This window comes from Hydractinia symbiolongicarpus, chromosome 2 (genome assembly GCF_029227915.1).
Source record: "Hydractinia symbiolongicarpus strain clone_291-10 chromosome 2, HSymV2.1, whole genome shotgun sequence".
Taxonomy (NCBI): domain Eukaryota; kingdom Metazoa; phylum Cnidaria; class Hydrozoa; order Anthoathecata; family Hydractiniidae; genus Hydractinia; species Hydractinia symbiolongicarpus.
In genome coordinates, this window is record NC_079876.1 from 26,026,758 (window position 1) to 26,044,111 (window position 17,354).

General features: G+C 34.4%; 2 protein-coding genes across 8 annotated transcripts; one reads left to right on the forward strand and one right to left on the reverse strand.

Moving 5' to 3' along the window:
• Positions 1 to 716: 716 nt before the first annotated feature.
• On the forward strand, positions 717 to 3,485 carry LOC130630382 (uncharacterized). The gene is made up of 2 exons (XM_057443861.1): positions 717 to 1,030; positions 1,170 to 3,485. Exons 1-2 carry the CDS (start codon positions 1,001 to 1,003, stop codon positions 3,342 to 3,344), a joined length of 2,205 nt encoding a protein of 734 aa, XP_057299844.1. The 5' UTR covers positions 717 to 1,000; the 3' UTR covers positions 3,345 to 3,485.
• A 2,932-nt stretch (positions 3,486 to 6,417) lies between these two features.
• Positions 6,418 to 14,926, reverse strand: LOC130630383 (uncharacterized). 7 transcript variants are annotated; one of them, XR_008982065.1, is made up of 9 exons: positions 14,336 to 14,926; positions 11,995 to 12,050; positions 11,820 to 11,925; positions 11,220 to 11,433; positions 9,969 to 10,308; positions 9,311 to 9,607; positions 8,793 to 9,074; positions 7,733 to 7,815; positions 6,418 to 7,625 (listed from the first exon to the last, which is right to left on the reverse strand). XR_008982065.1 is itself a non-coding variant. In XM_057443865.1 (8 exons), coding segments are annotated over exons 2-8 (1,248 nt in total). In that variant the 5' UTR covers positions 12,002 to 12,050; positions 14,336 to 14,926; the 3' UTR covers positions 6,418 to 7,813. The 7 variants fall into 7 exon arrangements, 5 of the variants coding, with proteins under 5 accessions (XP_057299848.1, XP_057299847.1, XP_057299845.1 ...); XR_008982066.1 differs by having other exon boundaries at positions 6,418 to 7,631; XM_057443865.1 differs by having other exon boundaries at positions 6,418 to 7,815.
• Positions 14,927 to 17,354: the final 2,428 nt, after the last annotated feature.

Here is a 17,354-nt window from a genome sequence, read left to right on the forward strand (position 1 = left end):
GATTTCTACTGTGAAGGTTTGACCGTGAAAAGTCCACTTTGACTCCATTGGAGAGCAACGAATGACACATTCCGACCACAAGAATGGATAGTTTTTATCTGCAGTAGCACAGGAGGTTATTGAACAAAACCATAAAAAGGTGTCCAACAACAAAAAGACAAACACCTAATCATTTGATAAATGTTGTGTAACTGTAGCTAGGTAAAATAGCTTAGCTAGCTAATTAGCTAATTTCTTTGTAAATAGTTATGCAGGAATTGATGAGCTTTACCGTAGCTATACCGTGTCCTAATATATAGCTAGCTAGATTCTTTCCAATTTTTTGTAAAAGTTCTAAATATTGGGAATCAATAGCTTAGTCGATAAAACATTTCACTCATTTTAAGAGAGCAAGGGTTCCATCCCAAAGGTTTTTTCTACCAAGCTAGCTAGCTTAGCTAAAATCCAAATGGGAGCTTCAAACACTCTAGAACTGCCTTTTAGTGTGGTAAATCCTCTGGAAACAATTGGCAGGGTATATCCTTTGAAATTAGTGAGGCTAAAATCCTTGTGCTTCTAAAACAATTATAACTAGATAGCTGGCCAGCTATCTAGTACCGTGGCTGATTACAACGTTTTGTTTTCATTTAAAATAGGCGCATTGTAAAAGACGCGGCCGCGTGAAATTATGTGCGGCCGCGTTTTAAAAAGCGCGGCCGCGTCTTTATAGCAGCGGCCGCGTGTTTCACCGCGAGTTTTACCGCCAGTTTTCAAATCTGGTCCGCAAAATGTGGCAGTTAAAACAGGTACTAAAATACGCGGCCGCGCTTTTTGCCACTTATTCTGCCGTTAATTTTAAAGTAAAACAGGCGGTAAATGACGCGGCCGCGCTTTTCTTCCGCAGAAGATTTTCGAAAAACAACGGCATGTGGCCAAGGGCGCAGTGTTCTGGTCTGCAAATTAGAGCCCTGGAACACTAGAACGGAATTCTTAGAAAGTTACTTCTCAGAACTCACAGAAAATGGCAGCTGCAGCTGGAAGCTTTGAAAAGGTAAACAAGCAATTAGCTAGCTTATTTCGCTTTATTTTTTGCAAATCTACGAAGATAGTAGGCAAAGAAACACACTGACCTAAGAAAATCTTTCACATCACACAAGTCAGTTTTGATAATAGCTATATGTTTTGTTTAGGTGAAAACTTTCCTTGAGTCCAGAGGTATAGAGTATTTGTTGAATTCGTTCATCCTGAACAAAATTGACGATAATGTGGCTCCTCAAGTTGAACAACAAAAGCTTGTGGAGCTAGGGTTGGCGTATGGAGATATATTATCATATCGGCTGATATTTGCACTCCCTGTGGTTGAAGAGAAGTCCTATCATGAAAAGGCAGATGAACTAAGAAAAATATTGAAAAGAGCCCACTCTGGGAAATATGATATTCATAACCGTCCGATAACTGTAAGGGAAACCTACAAAGTTAATGTTGGATTGAAGTGTAAAGATAAGTTATCAAAATATACAATGAAAAACAACCAGAGTTATTTGACACTATTTAATCGATCTACAAAATACCCTGAGCTACATGACGAAATACGTAAACACTATGATATACCACAGAAAGATCAAACATTTGTTGGTAATTATAACGGTCACTCTCTGGAGCAAGATTTCATTGATATAGAAACATATGGTTTGAGTTGTAGAGACAAAAAAAAAGGAATACAAGTATATTTATACTATCCTAAATCATTTGCGAAGTTGGAGTTTTCAAAGTTGTGCAATAAGTCATATTCAAGCATGTTTGAATTAGATACAGAAATTATTGGACCAGAAGAAACAGTAATATCATCTGCATGGGCAGAAGGTACCTCAACAATTACTGTGCCACCCAGTTTACCAGGATCGAATTTTGTTGACAGAAGTATATGCAGTGTTTGTTCTTGTACGTATATTGGTAGCTGTCTACGCTGTGAGCAAAATGAAAGTTACACAGCAACTTTGCTAGCAGATCAAACAGACAACATGACAGAGGATACTTTTTTAGCATCACCCGATCCAGATGCTGTGACAAATACTGCCAAAACTGACATAGATGTAAACATAGAAAATTCTACTCTTCGTGATTTGAGATTGAGACATTTTTCAAGAAACACACAAAAACCAGTGAGATATAGACATTCAATTGGCTCACCCTCATTGTCTCTTCAACTAGAATCAACAGAGGACAGTTCAGCATTTGGTGATGATGAAGTGAATCGTTTTATGGAAAATTATGAGACAGATAATTTTGATAATGCTACTCCACAGTTTGAAGAAACAGAAACTGATTCTATCGCATTTATGCAAAACTGTGAAAGCTACTTCACCAATTTACCAAAAGTAAACACAAAGCATATCATCATACAACGAGATTCACAGCGTTTTTGGCCTGTATTATTACGTCAAAATTTTGATCTTTCGTCTGAAAAAATAGCTATCAGATTTGCAGGTGAACCCGGTGCTGATGCAGGTGGTCCGCTGCGCGAATTTTACTCATTGTCAATGAGACGGTTTACCACTATCCCTGGGGTATTTTTCGGAGATGACAAAGGAATTTGTTTCAAATTAATGCCAGATGGTGTATTAAAAAAAGTATATTACAAGCTTGGGCAGTTAACAGGTGCATCTATTATACATGTTGGAAGAGGTCCCGAATGTTTCTCTGAGCTCATTTTCAATGCATTGTATGATTTGCCATATCCTGATAAAATAACACCAATAAATGATGCAGAATTCAAGTATAAATTGGATAAAATTGAGAGTGGCGAGAATGAAGATCTACTTGATTTGAACATTGTTCCTGTACCTGATATCGAACAGAACAAGCAAGTTTTTTCAATCAGTTATTTAGTGATGAAAAATCGTGCCGCAATATCACAATTTGGAGAAGGACTAAAAAGTATATGTCCAGAATTTATGTTACAATCCAATTGTCACACTATGAAAGCTTTTTTATTGCCAGATGAAAAGATCTTAACTCTTGATGAGCTTCTTGTTATTCTATGCTTTCACAACGTCGAAGAAATTGGTTCTAATTTACACCGTGATATTTCCAATGCCATTTGTGACTGTGAGCTGTTTTTAGCTGATGTTGCTAATGGAAACTATGATGAGATATCTCTTAAAGACATACTGTTTTTATTCACTGGAATGGATAAAATTCCCAGAAAGGGTTTGGATAAAAACATTGATATTTTTTTTAACTGTGATTTCAACTTTCCAAAAATTTCTACATGTGGACTTAATGCCACTCTACCAACAAAAAAAGTTGAGCATAATCTGAAGATTGCTGCTAAATTCGGAGGGACTGGATTTGGTGTTGTTTAAAATATTCATGTTTTGTATCATATATTATTGAAAAAATGTTTTTAGTCTTTTTTTAAATGAAAATTTTGTTATCAAGTTTTTTGGTAATCACTTTTTTAGGACTTTCTAGTGTAACCTTATAACCCCCAAGAGATCTCAGTTCTTCATATACGTTTCATTGAAATTTTTTTGAATTTGTTAAAGTGCTCCCAGTGAAAACGAGCGAATTTCGCCTCTTTTATGATATTGGAAAATTTATTGATTGTTATTCTCATGATTTATATGTGATATTTTGTTTGGATATGTTATGTTTCATCAAAGAGACTTAGTATATAAATGTTTCTTTTTGTTTAGCTTGTTAAACTATAAACCCGTCATTCCTTAAGAATCCAAGTAATTGCACATATGTTTCCAATGATTGTTGTGCGTCCATGGGTGCTTGCAAGTGATGTATCCCCATATAACAAATCAATAAATCATGCAAATCTTTATTTTTGAAAACTGGATGATGATCAATTCCCATGACATTTTCAGCGACAGATATTTCAGTGCTATCCACAAGCATCCCTTGATTTGAATAGCCACTTGCTGACGGAATATGAAACAATAGGTCTGGACGACCTCCTGGTGCGCTTGATGACTGGCGTACGTTTCTTGAATTCCATGTGATGACAAAATCATTAAATTCTCTCTGTAAAACGGGAATATAACAAAGAAATAAGGCTTCTCTATGGGTTGGTAATTCGGGGTCATATACGAGTGTTGATGTGAGATGTTTGAAATAATTTATCCACCAATTAAGTTTGTACAACTTGAGACGAGACCAAAATGCTTCTATTCTCTGGTTTCCCGTTGAACGACCGTACTTAAAACTATCGCTGTTACCAGTGAAAAATTCTTGTAAATCCGCACAATAAATGTTTTCCGTCCCTCGGTCCATTCTCAGTATACGCGGACATACACCGTATCTCTTCACGCATTGCAAAAACAAATTTCCGATTACAAGTGGATCATTATTTGTTGTTGAAACAACCAACCATAGTAATTTACGGCTGAAACCATCAATACCACCGTGTATTGCCAATCCCCATCTTTTTAATTTGTCATTTCCATCTATATGATATATGTCACAAGGACCTTTGGTATCATATATGCGTCGTGTAATCACTTTTCCAAGCCTTTTTTCTACTCCTGACGGATCCACCTCCTTCAATATAGTTCGCACAGTCTCCTTAGCAACAATCACGTCAAACTTCAATGCTATCAATTCTGTCATTTGCCGGTAACCGAAACTTGAAGATGACACTTGCAACTCATTCTTAATAATATCTACCAGGATACTGCGAGAAACATTGCTAGTTCGACGTAAGCCCAATCTTGTGCATATTGATTGAAACTTTCTCATAGATAATGACTTGTGATGACGCTTGTTAATCACCATACATATTTCCAAATACTTCAACTTAGGTCGTAGGCTATGATAATACGCCACTAAATCTTCCAATGACACATCGACACCGACTGGCATAGCATCCATCTTGCACTACGAGTAAACACGTTTTCGTCATTGAACGGTGGTAACTCTCAGGACCACATCGAATCACATCTCAAGGAAAACTGCCCGGCCGCGTCATTTACCGCCTGTTTTACCTTGAAATTAGCGGCAAAATCAGCGGCAAAAAGCGCGGCCGCGTATTTTAGCACCTGTTTTAACTTTGACATTCTGCAGACCAGATTTAGAAACCGGCGGTAAAACTGGCGGTAAAACACGCGGCCGCTCCTAAAAACACGCGGCCGCGCTTTTTAAAACGCGGCCGCACATAATTTCACGCGGCCGCGTCTTTTACAGTGCGCCTATTTTAAATGAAAACAAAACGTTGTAATCAGCCACGGTAATCTAGCTAATGCAAAATTAAGTTTGAAAATTATAAGGTTTTACAAGGACGAAACTCAACAAAAACCTATTCCTGCGAAAAGTGTGGGAAAATTTTATAAAAATGGCAGTAGCTGATTGCTTAAGCACATGCTAAATGAGAAGTTTTAATGAAGAGGGTTAAAAATATAAAAATTAGTGTAGTAAGTGTAAACCATGCAGACTCCAACAGCATTTTTCCCGCGTGAAATAGAAATGTTGTTGTTGTTGTACATTAGCCTGAAGCCTATATGATTAGTACTTTGTGCAGCCTAGCTAGTTTTTTTTCGCACCACCCAACACGCCCTCGTTTTTCGCTCCCGCCCATTCAACTATATTCACCCTTGTTCCCAGGGAAATTTCTCATTTTACAAAAAGGCGAAAATTTCCTTAGAACGAGGGTGAGGTATACTCAATAAGCATTCTCGTTCCGAGAAATCTTTTTACCTCAAATAGCTGTGAGGACAAGAATGCTCAATTTGTTTGAGTAGTTTGCTAATTTTTAAATTTTGAAGTTCGTCCTCTCCACAAGTCAAGTCACATTTTCAATAACATGAAATACAACGTGTCGTAACGTACATACAGTCTACTCTCGATAGGTGAAACCTCCAGGGGGCCGAATAAAATGGTTCCACTTATCGAATATTCCACTTATCCGAATTGCTCGATAAGTGAAACGTCTATGAAACCGAAAAAAAGTTCCACTTACCGAACGTCTCTCTTATCTGAAATCTTAGGAGACCGAAGAATTTACGAATAATCAAAAAGTTTCGCTTCGAAGATGCACAGCTTCCATTTTCGAAATGTGACTGCTGATATAGTTTTTATGTTTTCATTACTTGATAGCAATCGAATGTTTTGATTGAAATGATTCCACTAAACACTTACCCGGGGTTCCACATATCGAGAGTAGACTGTATTATTTTGGCTTTAATAATTGATTCAAAAAATAATTATTCTTAATTATTCTTTTTTTTATATATGTATTATTATATATGTATTACGAAAAAAAGTTGAATGCATCCTCCTATCCAACCTCTTCCTAAGGTTTTTTGCTTTTTTTATATGAGAGATAGTAAAAGTCTTCTATCATATCAAAAAGACGAACGAGGGGGAATTTTCCTGTTCAATGTGACGACAAAGGGAATCCAATCTGATTTACTGACCTCGGTCGGGTATACACGTATCATTTTTTATTAAAAATCCTGCTTAATTGCATCCTCGAATTGTTAGGCTTTTTATATTTGGACGGCCTAAATAGCCTAAAAAGTCCTGGGGACAAGGTTGTCTTAATTGTACATTACAGGCTAATTCAAACTGGCCGTACAAAGGAATATAAGCAAATTTTCTGAGAGCCCTGGGACTAAGGTTACTCCGCTCGCTTAGATTCAAATTCTTTGCATTGCTGCTGACCTCATGACCCTTGACCCTTTTATCGTATTCAGGTGTGTGCCGTTCCTTAAAGGCTTGTTTCCATATGACTCTATTTTCTGCCATAGCGCATAAAGCCTACAAGTTTTTTGTTAGCACGTGCGCACTTTAGAGATTTTGTCCACAGGCGGGCGTGTCAGAAACTGGTAGATTTTGAACACCCTCTTTTGATTAAACGCCACCCATGACCTAAAAATTATTAGTTATAATTTGATAACTTCTTGATCCTTTGTTATCCTACTGTTTGGATAATCAAGGAAGAAATATATAAATAAACAAGACATTTTTTAAAATTTCTGAAAAATCAATAAATAAAAATTATGTGCCGATAAAATGTATAAAATACAACTAAAACAAAACAATGACATAAGATTCCCAATTTACATTTTGAAATATTCTACATATACTGCGTGTATAAACGTTTATTATTTTATGATATATTTTATTATTTTATTTTTTTTTCAAAAATCCATCTAAAAATTAGTCAACAAAACATGACCATGTTGGTAAAATGTAGTCGATAGAAATCGGTAAAGTGACTATATATTTTTCCAACTTAAATTTATTACTGACCCTCTTTTTTAGCCTACTTTTATTTATCAATAAGATGGAGTATTTTTTAATAATAGTTTAAGCAATGAAATATGTTGAAAATTGAAGTACCGTTTCAATACCTCAGTCCAGCCTTCTTATTGAAAATATTTCCTTAAAAATAAAAAAATATATATAGCCTATATAGAAAATAACTATATAGAGAATATGCCAGCTAAAAGTTATCTAAAATCTATAAGAAATAAAAAATTTTTTGAGTATACCATGTAAAAAGTTATTGCATCCGCAAACGATCAGGCGATCTTTATCAGCATAGCATAATCCATGTTAGCACATCATACGAATCTTTTAACACGAAATGCTTGCGCGAATGAAACATGGTGTGGAATGTTATTATCTCTTTGCAACTGCCCCTACAAAAAAAAAATCACAACAAAAATTGCGAATTTGTGATTTCTTAAAATCTCAAGGATACCTTCTACTGCTAAAACATATTGGAAAGAATGAATTGTACCTAGGAGGATATCCTCTTAGATTGTACACAAATTATACCGAAGTTGTATCCTTTGATGCGGCGCAGCTCTTTGCTCTATTCTCCTGAAAGATATTTCCCATCGCCACAATACATATCGTACACAATAAATTTTGCACAATTCTTCCAGTCGGAATGTCACGTGGTACAACTTTTCAGTTGAGGAGAAACATAGACGGTTAAATTCTCACGAAAGAAGAAGAACAAGAATCACAAGAATTTAAATTAAACTAGCAAAAAACTCACCAAACTTCACAATATGACAGGTTTGAAGTTAGAAAGTAAAGATTCTACAAAAAATTCAGCCCTTAACTATGAAGAGATGACTTGCGTGAACGGCGTCTTTTTCCTCAAATTATAATGGCTACCATAAAAAATCCGGACCTGTCATTGATTTAAAAGTATCACGTGACATTTGCCGACTGAATATAACGTACAGACAACCACAACGTACAATATATTCTAAGTTCAAAACTCGCACGTTTTTTGAATCACATCAGTTTGATTTGATGAAAGGAGCAGCAAGGATAATTGTAATAGGAATTGAACTAATTTCAAAAGCATCGAATACCTATTTTGTTTTTGAGCGTTTAAGCGTTACCAAAACAAACGTGTGAGTTATTTGTAACCTCTTTGTACAGAATTGTATACTTCTTGTACAGAATTGTGTACCAGTTTCAACAAGTAATAGTACAAAATTGCATGCAATATATTGTCGCAATGGACAATACACCTTAAACAGACCTCGGCTGTTGTTATTGCACGTGTATAATTATAAGGACGTTTTCGATTACAAAACCCTCGGTTCTTAAATTGGCTCACAGACAGATCCACATGATCGCCCGTCCTTTATATATAGCATTTTGTAGACAGGACAGAATACGGCTATTACTAATATAGAGATTGCTTGGGCTTAAAATTGCCAAAACAGGCTTGATTTTACATGCAAACAACCCACGATGACAAAAAGCATTCACATTTAAACAAATGAACACTACCCAAAAAATTTCATGTGGTGTAAACACGAATAAATTTAACTTACATTTCTCTTCAATCTCTTTCACCAAAACCTTACATTCAAAAAACAACAAAAGAGAACGCAGTCGCTGCCATGTTACCATTTCTGGAGGGTTGTCAGAACTCCATCTGATTAATACTTCCAAAAACTTGCGTGAAATACTATTGTCCTGGTATATTCTAACAACCCTAGTAAAGGGTAGTAAAAAATATGCTACGAGTTCATCGTCTACAAGTTCATTGGAAATCTTTTTAAAAACCTGCATCTTGTTATTGCCATCATGGAAGGCGATGTCTGCTGTTACACCTACAACAGAAAACTTGAATCAATCTTTTCTACTTAGCTTTCGATGTTGGAACATAAAAATCTATTTGGTCAAGTTTAAAATAACACAAAATTCTGTATAAAAGATGCAAGTCATTTTCAATGAAATACAGAGAGTAATTGATTAAAAGTCTGTAGGTGAAAAAATAAACCCATTTCCTTGTTTTTTTTTATTAGCCACAGTAACATTCCAGGAAATAATGTAATCATTTCTTTACCTTCTTTAAACGGTGATTTTAACACAGAATCTAAATCCAAAATTAGGCCATACTTGCCAAATGCCTCAAATGCATCATTAATTTTCTTCAAGGGTGGCTTAACACCCCTTTCACAAAAAGCGCGCCCAAGAACATGCAGAAACGGGTATTTGTGATAAGGACCTGCAAATGCTTCTTCAACAATTCTATTTTTAAAATCCATCAAACAGGCTGCAATATCCTTCTGCAAATCAAGATCGCCTGGAACTTTTAAATAGGCTTGATAAGCAACCATCATAGGATGAATTTCAGGACGATCTAATGAAAAAAATAAAGTTTGAATTTGGAAACAAAGGGGATAGCTAATATTTCAGTATTTCCATGAAGGGGAAATTTGAACATTTACTATCCAGGCAAGTATACAAAATAAAATTTGAAATTAGTTTTGTATCAGGTTCCTTCTCTAAATTAAGGAGAAGGTTTACGGAGAAACGTGGTAAATATAGGGATGCACTGATGTTTTCACATATAAGGTATAATTCCAATTTCTCATCACCAACATAAAGATTTAACCCAAAGGTTACTTATCAAAATAAAATATAAAAAATATAGTTTGTTGTGTATATATAATTTAAAAAAAACAAAATAAACCAGTACCTAACATTCAATCAAAACTTACATTGGCCAGTTTCAAGATATTCCAAGATTTGATTGCACAATGTTCCATAATTATATCCCTTGTTCACTCCCCCTTTATGGATAGCTATTAGTTTATAATCTCGCAAGACTGGACTACCAGACGAGCCTTTATCTGTGTCTGCATGATAGCAGATGTTGGTCGAACTAATTTCAACAACTTTTTGTGATGAACCTTTTTTCGGCTTTCCTTTCGGATGTTGAAATATTGTCACAACATCACCAATGTTTGGTTCATCGACTTTTTCAAATGGAATAGGTATAATACCAAGTTCCTCTATTTCATTGCTTTCAAAAGCAACAATCGTAAAGTCAAGCGGTTCCTAAATATCAGTATAAGGTACCAAAAATTATACCAGTTTAGCACCTTCCTAAATTTTTTAGCTAACAGCATTAACTAGAGTCATAACATTGCTCCAGTTTTGTTGATTCTTAAATATTCCCTAATTATGCCGAATTACATTCTGTTCCACGATTTAAAATTTCAGAGTGGACAGAAATTGGTAAGAAACACCTTTTGCGTGTGTACTCAGTATAACTTTGCCTTAGGACACATAATTTAGATCCTATTTATCCTAATTATAAGAAATAGCCATTAAAAAACCACATAATTATGACCAAAGATAACATACCCTATCGGACAAAAGTGACTAAATTTTTTGGAGGTGACTAAAATTATGTCCTACTAATATTTTTGTCCGACTAATTATTATGTCCGACTAATTATTTTGTCCAAATCAAGTTTTTCAAAATTATTTTTCAGTGCGGAATTTTACATGTTAATGATTTTGTAAAAATCTTTTTCTTCTTGCTAACCAACAAATACAAATATTTTTGGAAAAATTAACGACTTAGTCATAAAAAACAATTTTAACAAAGTGGCTAAAGTAAGTCTTGATAAAATAATATAAATGGTCTTGTTCATGATGTTATTTTCTCACTGAAGGGATTCTTGACCCTTTCGTAAACGGATTGCACGTTATTGATAGCTTCACTCATTTTTTGGAAGTGATTAAAATTATGTCCGACTAATATTTTCGTCAGACTAAAATTTTTTCCGACTAAGTTTTGTCCAATAAGGTAGAGAAAGAAAGAGGGATACTTATGATTACATAGACAAAAAAGAATGAACTAACACTAATAAATAAAAAACAAAAAACAATAAAAAACAATGAAAAATGCTAACATAAAAAAAATTCTTTATAATAAGTTCAACTATAATAAAAACACATACCTCATGAGTAAGAAAAAGCAACTCAGGCTTCAACTTGTAATGTTTCATCTCATCTAAGATGATTGGTTGGTCAAAATTAAAATAAACTTCTGCTTTCTCTGCTACACTTTTATTTTTAATCACATGGTTGTTCGTAACAATAACTTTCCATTCTTCAACTTCCTCTGTTTCTTTTTTAATGATCTTAATGTTTGCAAAGAAACCAGAGGCATTGCTGGAATAAATTTTATTAAAATTAATAACGGTGTATAAAACATTGCAAAATTTAAATTAGCAGGTCTTAATTCAAAATTAACACACCAAGAAGCCAAAAAAGATTGGAAAAGTAGGTGAAGTGAGATAACAAAGTAAAATTGTTCAGGTTTAATAAAAACATCAAACAAGTGTTGGAAGTCTTAGGGCTGAAAAATCTCTGGAGTTGGCAAAGTTTTTGGGGTGATAAATTATTTAAAAGACATTATCAAAAGATTATAAAAATTTTTTAAAGGGTTTGTTTAATTTTTATGAAAACAATACTGAATACCACCAATGCACAAATAATCAATGCAACAGTATCTTTTTAGGTCAAAAAATAAAAGAGATTACATAAGATTTACATACCCTTTTTTTGGAATTTTGATCAAACAAACAGCCCTAATGCATTGCTCAATAATACGAGGATCAAAATATTCCCCACCTCGGTTCAAACATTTTTCATCATTTTTATCTGTTAGGAAAAAAAAGTTATTTAAGCAAAATAAAAGTTAGGTATATACGATGCAGAAATCAGAATTACTTGACATTTCCTGTATTTAATTCTTTGCTCACTTGTCTAAGCCTTTCTTTGTTTATCTGTAAAAAAATGTTAAACCAAATACATCAAAGAAATTTGTAAATAGTAAATGTAATAATTATTTCTGCTGCATAGATAATTTTGCATGAAAAGTAAATTATTTCTAGATGCCCTGTTTGGAAACAAGCAAGTCAGTTGAAAACGCGCTAATAACTCCAAATCTCTAACTAATGTAACAAGAAATAGCATGAGAAGATCAATTTCCATGCATCTGAGATTGTAGAATTTTAAAACTTTTCCTCCTGACACTACCATTGCCATCCTTCGGAAGACTGTCAATAAATTATCCAATTAAAGCCCCAACAACCCTAATTACAAGTTTAGTTACCACCCTAGATGAAGAGAATTTCATTCATATTTTCACAGTAAAGATGAAATGCAAGCAGATATTTTTTATAATTTCTAAGGTGTTTTTTATTAAAAAACTTTAAAATAGACAATTTTTTAAATGTATACAGTATATGCCATATATATATTTGGATAAGAAATAGGGCATCTCATCTTTTGGGTTTTTTGGCACACACTATAACAATAACATCTGGTAGGGTCATTAGGTCGTCATCAAAAATATGTTGTGTTCGCATCCTCTGACCGACTCACTTTTGGTAATAAAAACCAGAGTCGGTAAGTCAAAAAAAGACCAGGAAAAAATTCGCGAAATATTTTTCAAAAAGAAAATTTTTTCGCCAGAACTAATTTATGCAAAATTGACAAAAATCTCAACAGGTACATGCCCCATCAGCACCCCGTGTTCTTCATCTCGATACACACCAACACAGTATGAGCCTCTTCTCTTGAGTCAGGAGCAGTAAAGAGAATTTCACCGATTGTAGAGGACCACATCGGCTTGTAAACATGATGACCTTTGATGACACTAATCAAGTCTGTTTTATGGCGCATTTTAAAGGGATAGTGACCACTTGCTCGAGCCATATTTTTACTTCTAATAAAATGTAGCTACGTAATGTTTATTTTGTTTGTTTGTATTTCTTATGACGTTTGTAACAGGCTGAAGTCCTTGCATTGCAACTTACCTACGCATGCATGGCATTTGAATCATATAATCTCATCATAGTCGTTCGAATCGATTCATTTAAAAAAATTAAAACAACATTATTTTAATTGTTCTTCCACACACAACAGTCAATATGGCAGAATTATCTGATTTGACCTTACATAAAGTCAAAACAAAATAGCAACATAACAGCAGCTTCTAAGTTTGGAGTGGAAACCAAAGCGAGTACGAGAGTGGAAAGGAGTTTTAGAGCAGATTAAAATATCAAAGCCAAATAAAGAGAGACTCGAAGGTGGTGGAAGGACGCTGCACCAACACTAAACATAATTGATGAAGATGATATAGATGAAGAAATCGACATACTTAACTGTTGAATATTTATTGTTGTATCATATTTTTTGTTTGTATTTTGTTTATTTGACTAACTACAAATATAATAACAATTTGAAATTTAACATTTTTTAATAGACGCCCCCCTCTTATAAACGCCCCCTCTTATAAACGCCCCCCTAAATATCAAAATATTTAATAAACGCCCCCAGCGTTTAATCGATGCATTTAGGTAATTTCGGTAAAAATTAATTCCTTTAGGGCACTCCTGTGGCTACTGACAATTTACAGGGCGGCTAAAAATGGCTACAAGTGATGTTGATTGGTGCTATACTGTCTTGGCCCAGGGAACGAATTTGCTTGCTCAGATCTAAAAATCCCAAGAAAAAATACGCCCGCCCGCCCGCCCGACTCATTTTTGCGAGGTCTTCAGGACGGGAACACAACATATTCTTGATGGTGGCCTTAATAAGTGTGGACATCATTTTGTTATTTTGTGGTAAATTTCTAATACAGAGTTTCAGTCCCAAGATGTTTCATTTATTATATAAGAGGAGCATATATTATACATACTTTTTAAAAAGCAACAGAATCAGAGGTTCATGTAATACAGATGGTATAGAAGCAAATTTTCCTTGCTCCAAAAATGTTTTAAAAAACAGGCCTTTTGCAAAAATATTAATAGGCCTGGAATTGTAGCTAAACAAAAACTCCAAATGAGTGGCCAGCAATGAGGTACAGTTCTTTTCAGTTTTTTCATCTATAAAAGCTAGCTCAATCATATAGTCATAAGAACAAAAGACTGTGAATACATGATTATCCATTATGGGAACTGAAAAGTGGAGACTGTTGAAGGGGGTAAATGAATGAAAATCGATTGCTGATGGATCCTTAATCTAAATATTTGTTTTTAAGGCACCTGTTTAAATTTTAAAGTACCTTCTTGTGAAGAAGAACGACATGCGATTCGCAATCACAACCAAACACCACCCTCCTTAAAACCAGACAACAACAGAAGAGCAATTCCGGGAATTGAATGCTAAAACTACAGCCCCATAGACCCTGGCACACGTTACGATAAAAAGCGGTAAAAAATAAAATGTTTTATTAAGACAGTTGTAAAATTGTAAAATTAAATTGTTTTTTTATTCCTTTAATCAATGTGCCTTTATTTGCTTTAATATTTTTAAATACATAAAAGTCTAAGAACGATTCACCTTTAACAAAAAGGCAAAAAAATGGAGACCCAAATACTTCTTTTTCGCATTTTGCGACATGTTTTTGCGCTTCTTAGCCACAAATATTTCATTGCGAAACATAAATGCTTGCAATACAGGCCCTGGTATTTTGTGAAATTCAAATCTACAATTTTTTAACATTGTTCCCCATTCTCTTCCCCCGGAGCTCTTTGAGATTAAAATCTCAGTTCATCTTAAAGAACTTTGAGGCCGAGAATGATCGTTTCCGAGGTTTATCATTGATCTTCCATCTATCTGATTTAGAAAATCTTAAAAAAACCTTCAGAAAGTTTTATAATCGTCAGCCTTTTTGTCGCATCATTAAACCATGAAAAAAGATAAAAATAACTGCCAATTTTTATATGTACCTTGAAACTCAATGCGCACGCGTCAACTCACCAATTAACCAATTACGTCCCAGGGAGTGAAAATGTTATTTTTGAAACCACATATTGCATGATATGTTCACACTTATGGCGGTACTAATAGATTTTAAAAAAGCGTTTGATACTGTAGATCATAAGATCCTACTTAAGAAATTATTTTGCTGTGGTTTTCGGAATGCTGCATTCTCCTGACTAGAATCCTATCTTTCGGATAGAAGACAGGTTACGTTAGTAAGCAACTGCACATCAGATGTCATTGCTGAGGGATCATATGGTGTCCCACAAGGATCTGTCATTGCTGAGAGATCATATGGTGTCCCACAAGGATCTGTCCTTGGCCCTTTATTTTTTCTTGTGTACATTAATAACCTGAAATCGGCCATACAACTTTCTTTTTTCCATCTTAAATCATTTGCAGTTGTGACTCGACCCAAGAACTGAAATTGTCATTAGAGCAGGATTTAAAAGATATAAGTAACTGGCTCAAGTTAAAAAAGCTCACTAAAATACTAGTAAGACAGAAGTTATATTTTTTGGTAATAAGTCCAGATTAAAGTCTTGCAATGATGTAGCTATTCGTTTTGATGGCATTCCTTTGGTATCTAAAAGCAAAGTGAAGTATCTTGGTGTGATTTTTGATAAAAATTTGAGCTGGAAAAATCAGATAAAAAGTCTTGTCGGTAAATCTTATCACAAACTTAGTCAAATAAGATACATCAGTTCCAACTTCACATCTAACACCAAAAATTTATTAGTTAATGCTCTGTTTATGCCTTATTTATACTACTGTTCTTCTGCATGGTGCAATGCTAACAAATCTGTATTGAATAAAGCAGATAAGTTGTACAAGAATATAAGCACATTTATAAATAAACCAAATATTGAATTGGAGAATTTACTAAATTTTAATCATGGCATTACTACTTTTAAATCCATCCATAAAACAGCCCCAAATCTAGTCACAGTCACAACACTCGAGCTGCTTCAGACTATATGTTAACGATGCATACAAATGTGTCCAGATGTTTTAGGAGATCCTTTAAATTCCGATCACCTAGGCTCTGGAACAGTCTTCCTTTTGAGTTAAGAACTTTGCAGAGTTTGTTACAATACAAGGAGGCTTCTAGTAAACATTTCAATCTAAGGTATTAATCTTAATCTAATTTTTCTTATATAATTTTAATAATAGTTTTTTATTCTATGTTTTCATTGTTAATAATCAATAACTATTTTTAACCTATCTGTTTAAAAATTATTATTACTCCCACAATATATATAATGATATTTACAAATCTTCAGTGGCCCCCAGTGGAAAGAATTGTAATTGTTGTCTAAAAGCAAAAAGCAGTTTTTCTGGGCATCATCATCATCATCATCATCATTCTCGGCTTAACGTCCGTTTTCCATGCTAGCATGGGTTGGACGGGGTATGAATATTATGCTAAAAATATTCCTTATTATTATTATGATGATGGAAACTTGCAATCCACATAAGTGCATTACACACAGACCCTAATAAGCTGACGTGTGAACACTGCCGGACAAATAAGCTGACGTGTGAACACTGCCGGACAAATAAGCTGACGTGTGGACACTGCCGGACAAATAAGCTGACGTGTGGACACTGCCGGACAAATAAGCTGACGTGTGAACACTGCCGGACAAATCATCCTACAACAGTCAATAATAAAATTTTGACACTTCTTGAATTAAATATTTATAGAAAGCGAGTTCTAAATTCTTGGCTAATTTCTTCGTGCTTTTTTTTAAAGATAATAAAGATATTTCGGTTCGCTAGATGTCATAACTGAGGTAAAATATTGTTTTGGAAAACTAATGTTTTACTTAGATTCACCTCCACAAGGCAGTGGGCACATGTAAAAGTTATTGGTCAAGTATTTAGAAATCATGTCCCCTGCCCCTTTCCTCCTGTGCCGCAGTTCACATGCAAGGAGGGTTTGCGTCGCTTTAACAAACAAATACAACAAAATTTAGGCGTAACTTTGAATCAATTATACATCAAGCACAAAATTTACATGAATTTATCATTTTTATGATTATTGGAAGAGTAAAAAAACGTTTAGTAGCCTTTACATTGACCCGTCATGAGATATCTTCCGCAATGAAATTTTGTTGTGTTTACGTTGACTTTTTTATATCAGGATAGTGTGAACTACACATGCGTCAAAACTTTGTACACATGCGTAGTAACGTTTCGAGCATGCGCAATAGATTCATTTCGGGTAAATCGTGTTTACGTGAATATTTTGAGGGCGAACTAAAATTGAGTTTCAGTTCTCCCGAAATCATGTAGTAAACAATAACAAAGACAAG

What these genes read in the sequence shown, in the direction of transcription:
- LOC130630383 (XM_057443862.1), bottom strand. An exon ending in ATCAAAATTCCAAAAAAAGG is followed by an intron (nt 11,434 to 11,819) that starts GTATGTAAATCT and finishes AATTTATTCCAG; the next exon opens with CAATGCCTCTGGTTTCTTTG. An exon ending in TGCTTTTTCTTACTCATGAG is followed by an intron (nt 10,309 to 11,219) that starts GTATGTGTTTTT and finishes ACTGATATTTAG; the next exon opens with GAACCGCTTGACTTTACGAT.
- LOC130630382 (XM_057443861.1), top strand. Translation starts at nt 1,001, where the DNA reads ATGGCAGCTGCAGCTGGAAGCTTTGAAAAG. An exon ending in CAGCTGGAAGCTTTGAAAAG is followed by an intron (nt 1,031 to 1,169) that starts GTAAACAAGCAA and finishes TGTTTTGTTTAG; the next exon opens with GTGAAAACTTTCCTTGAGTC.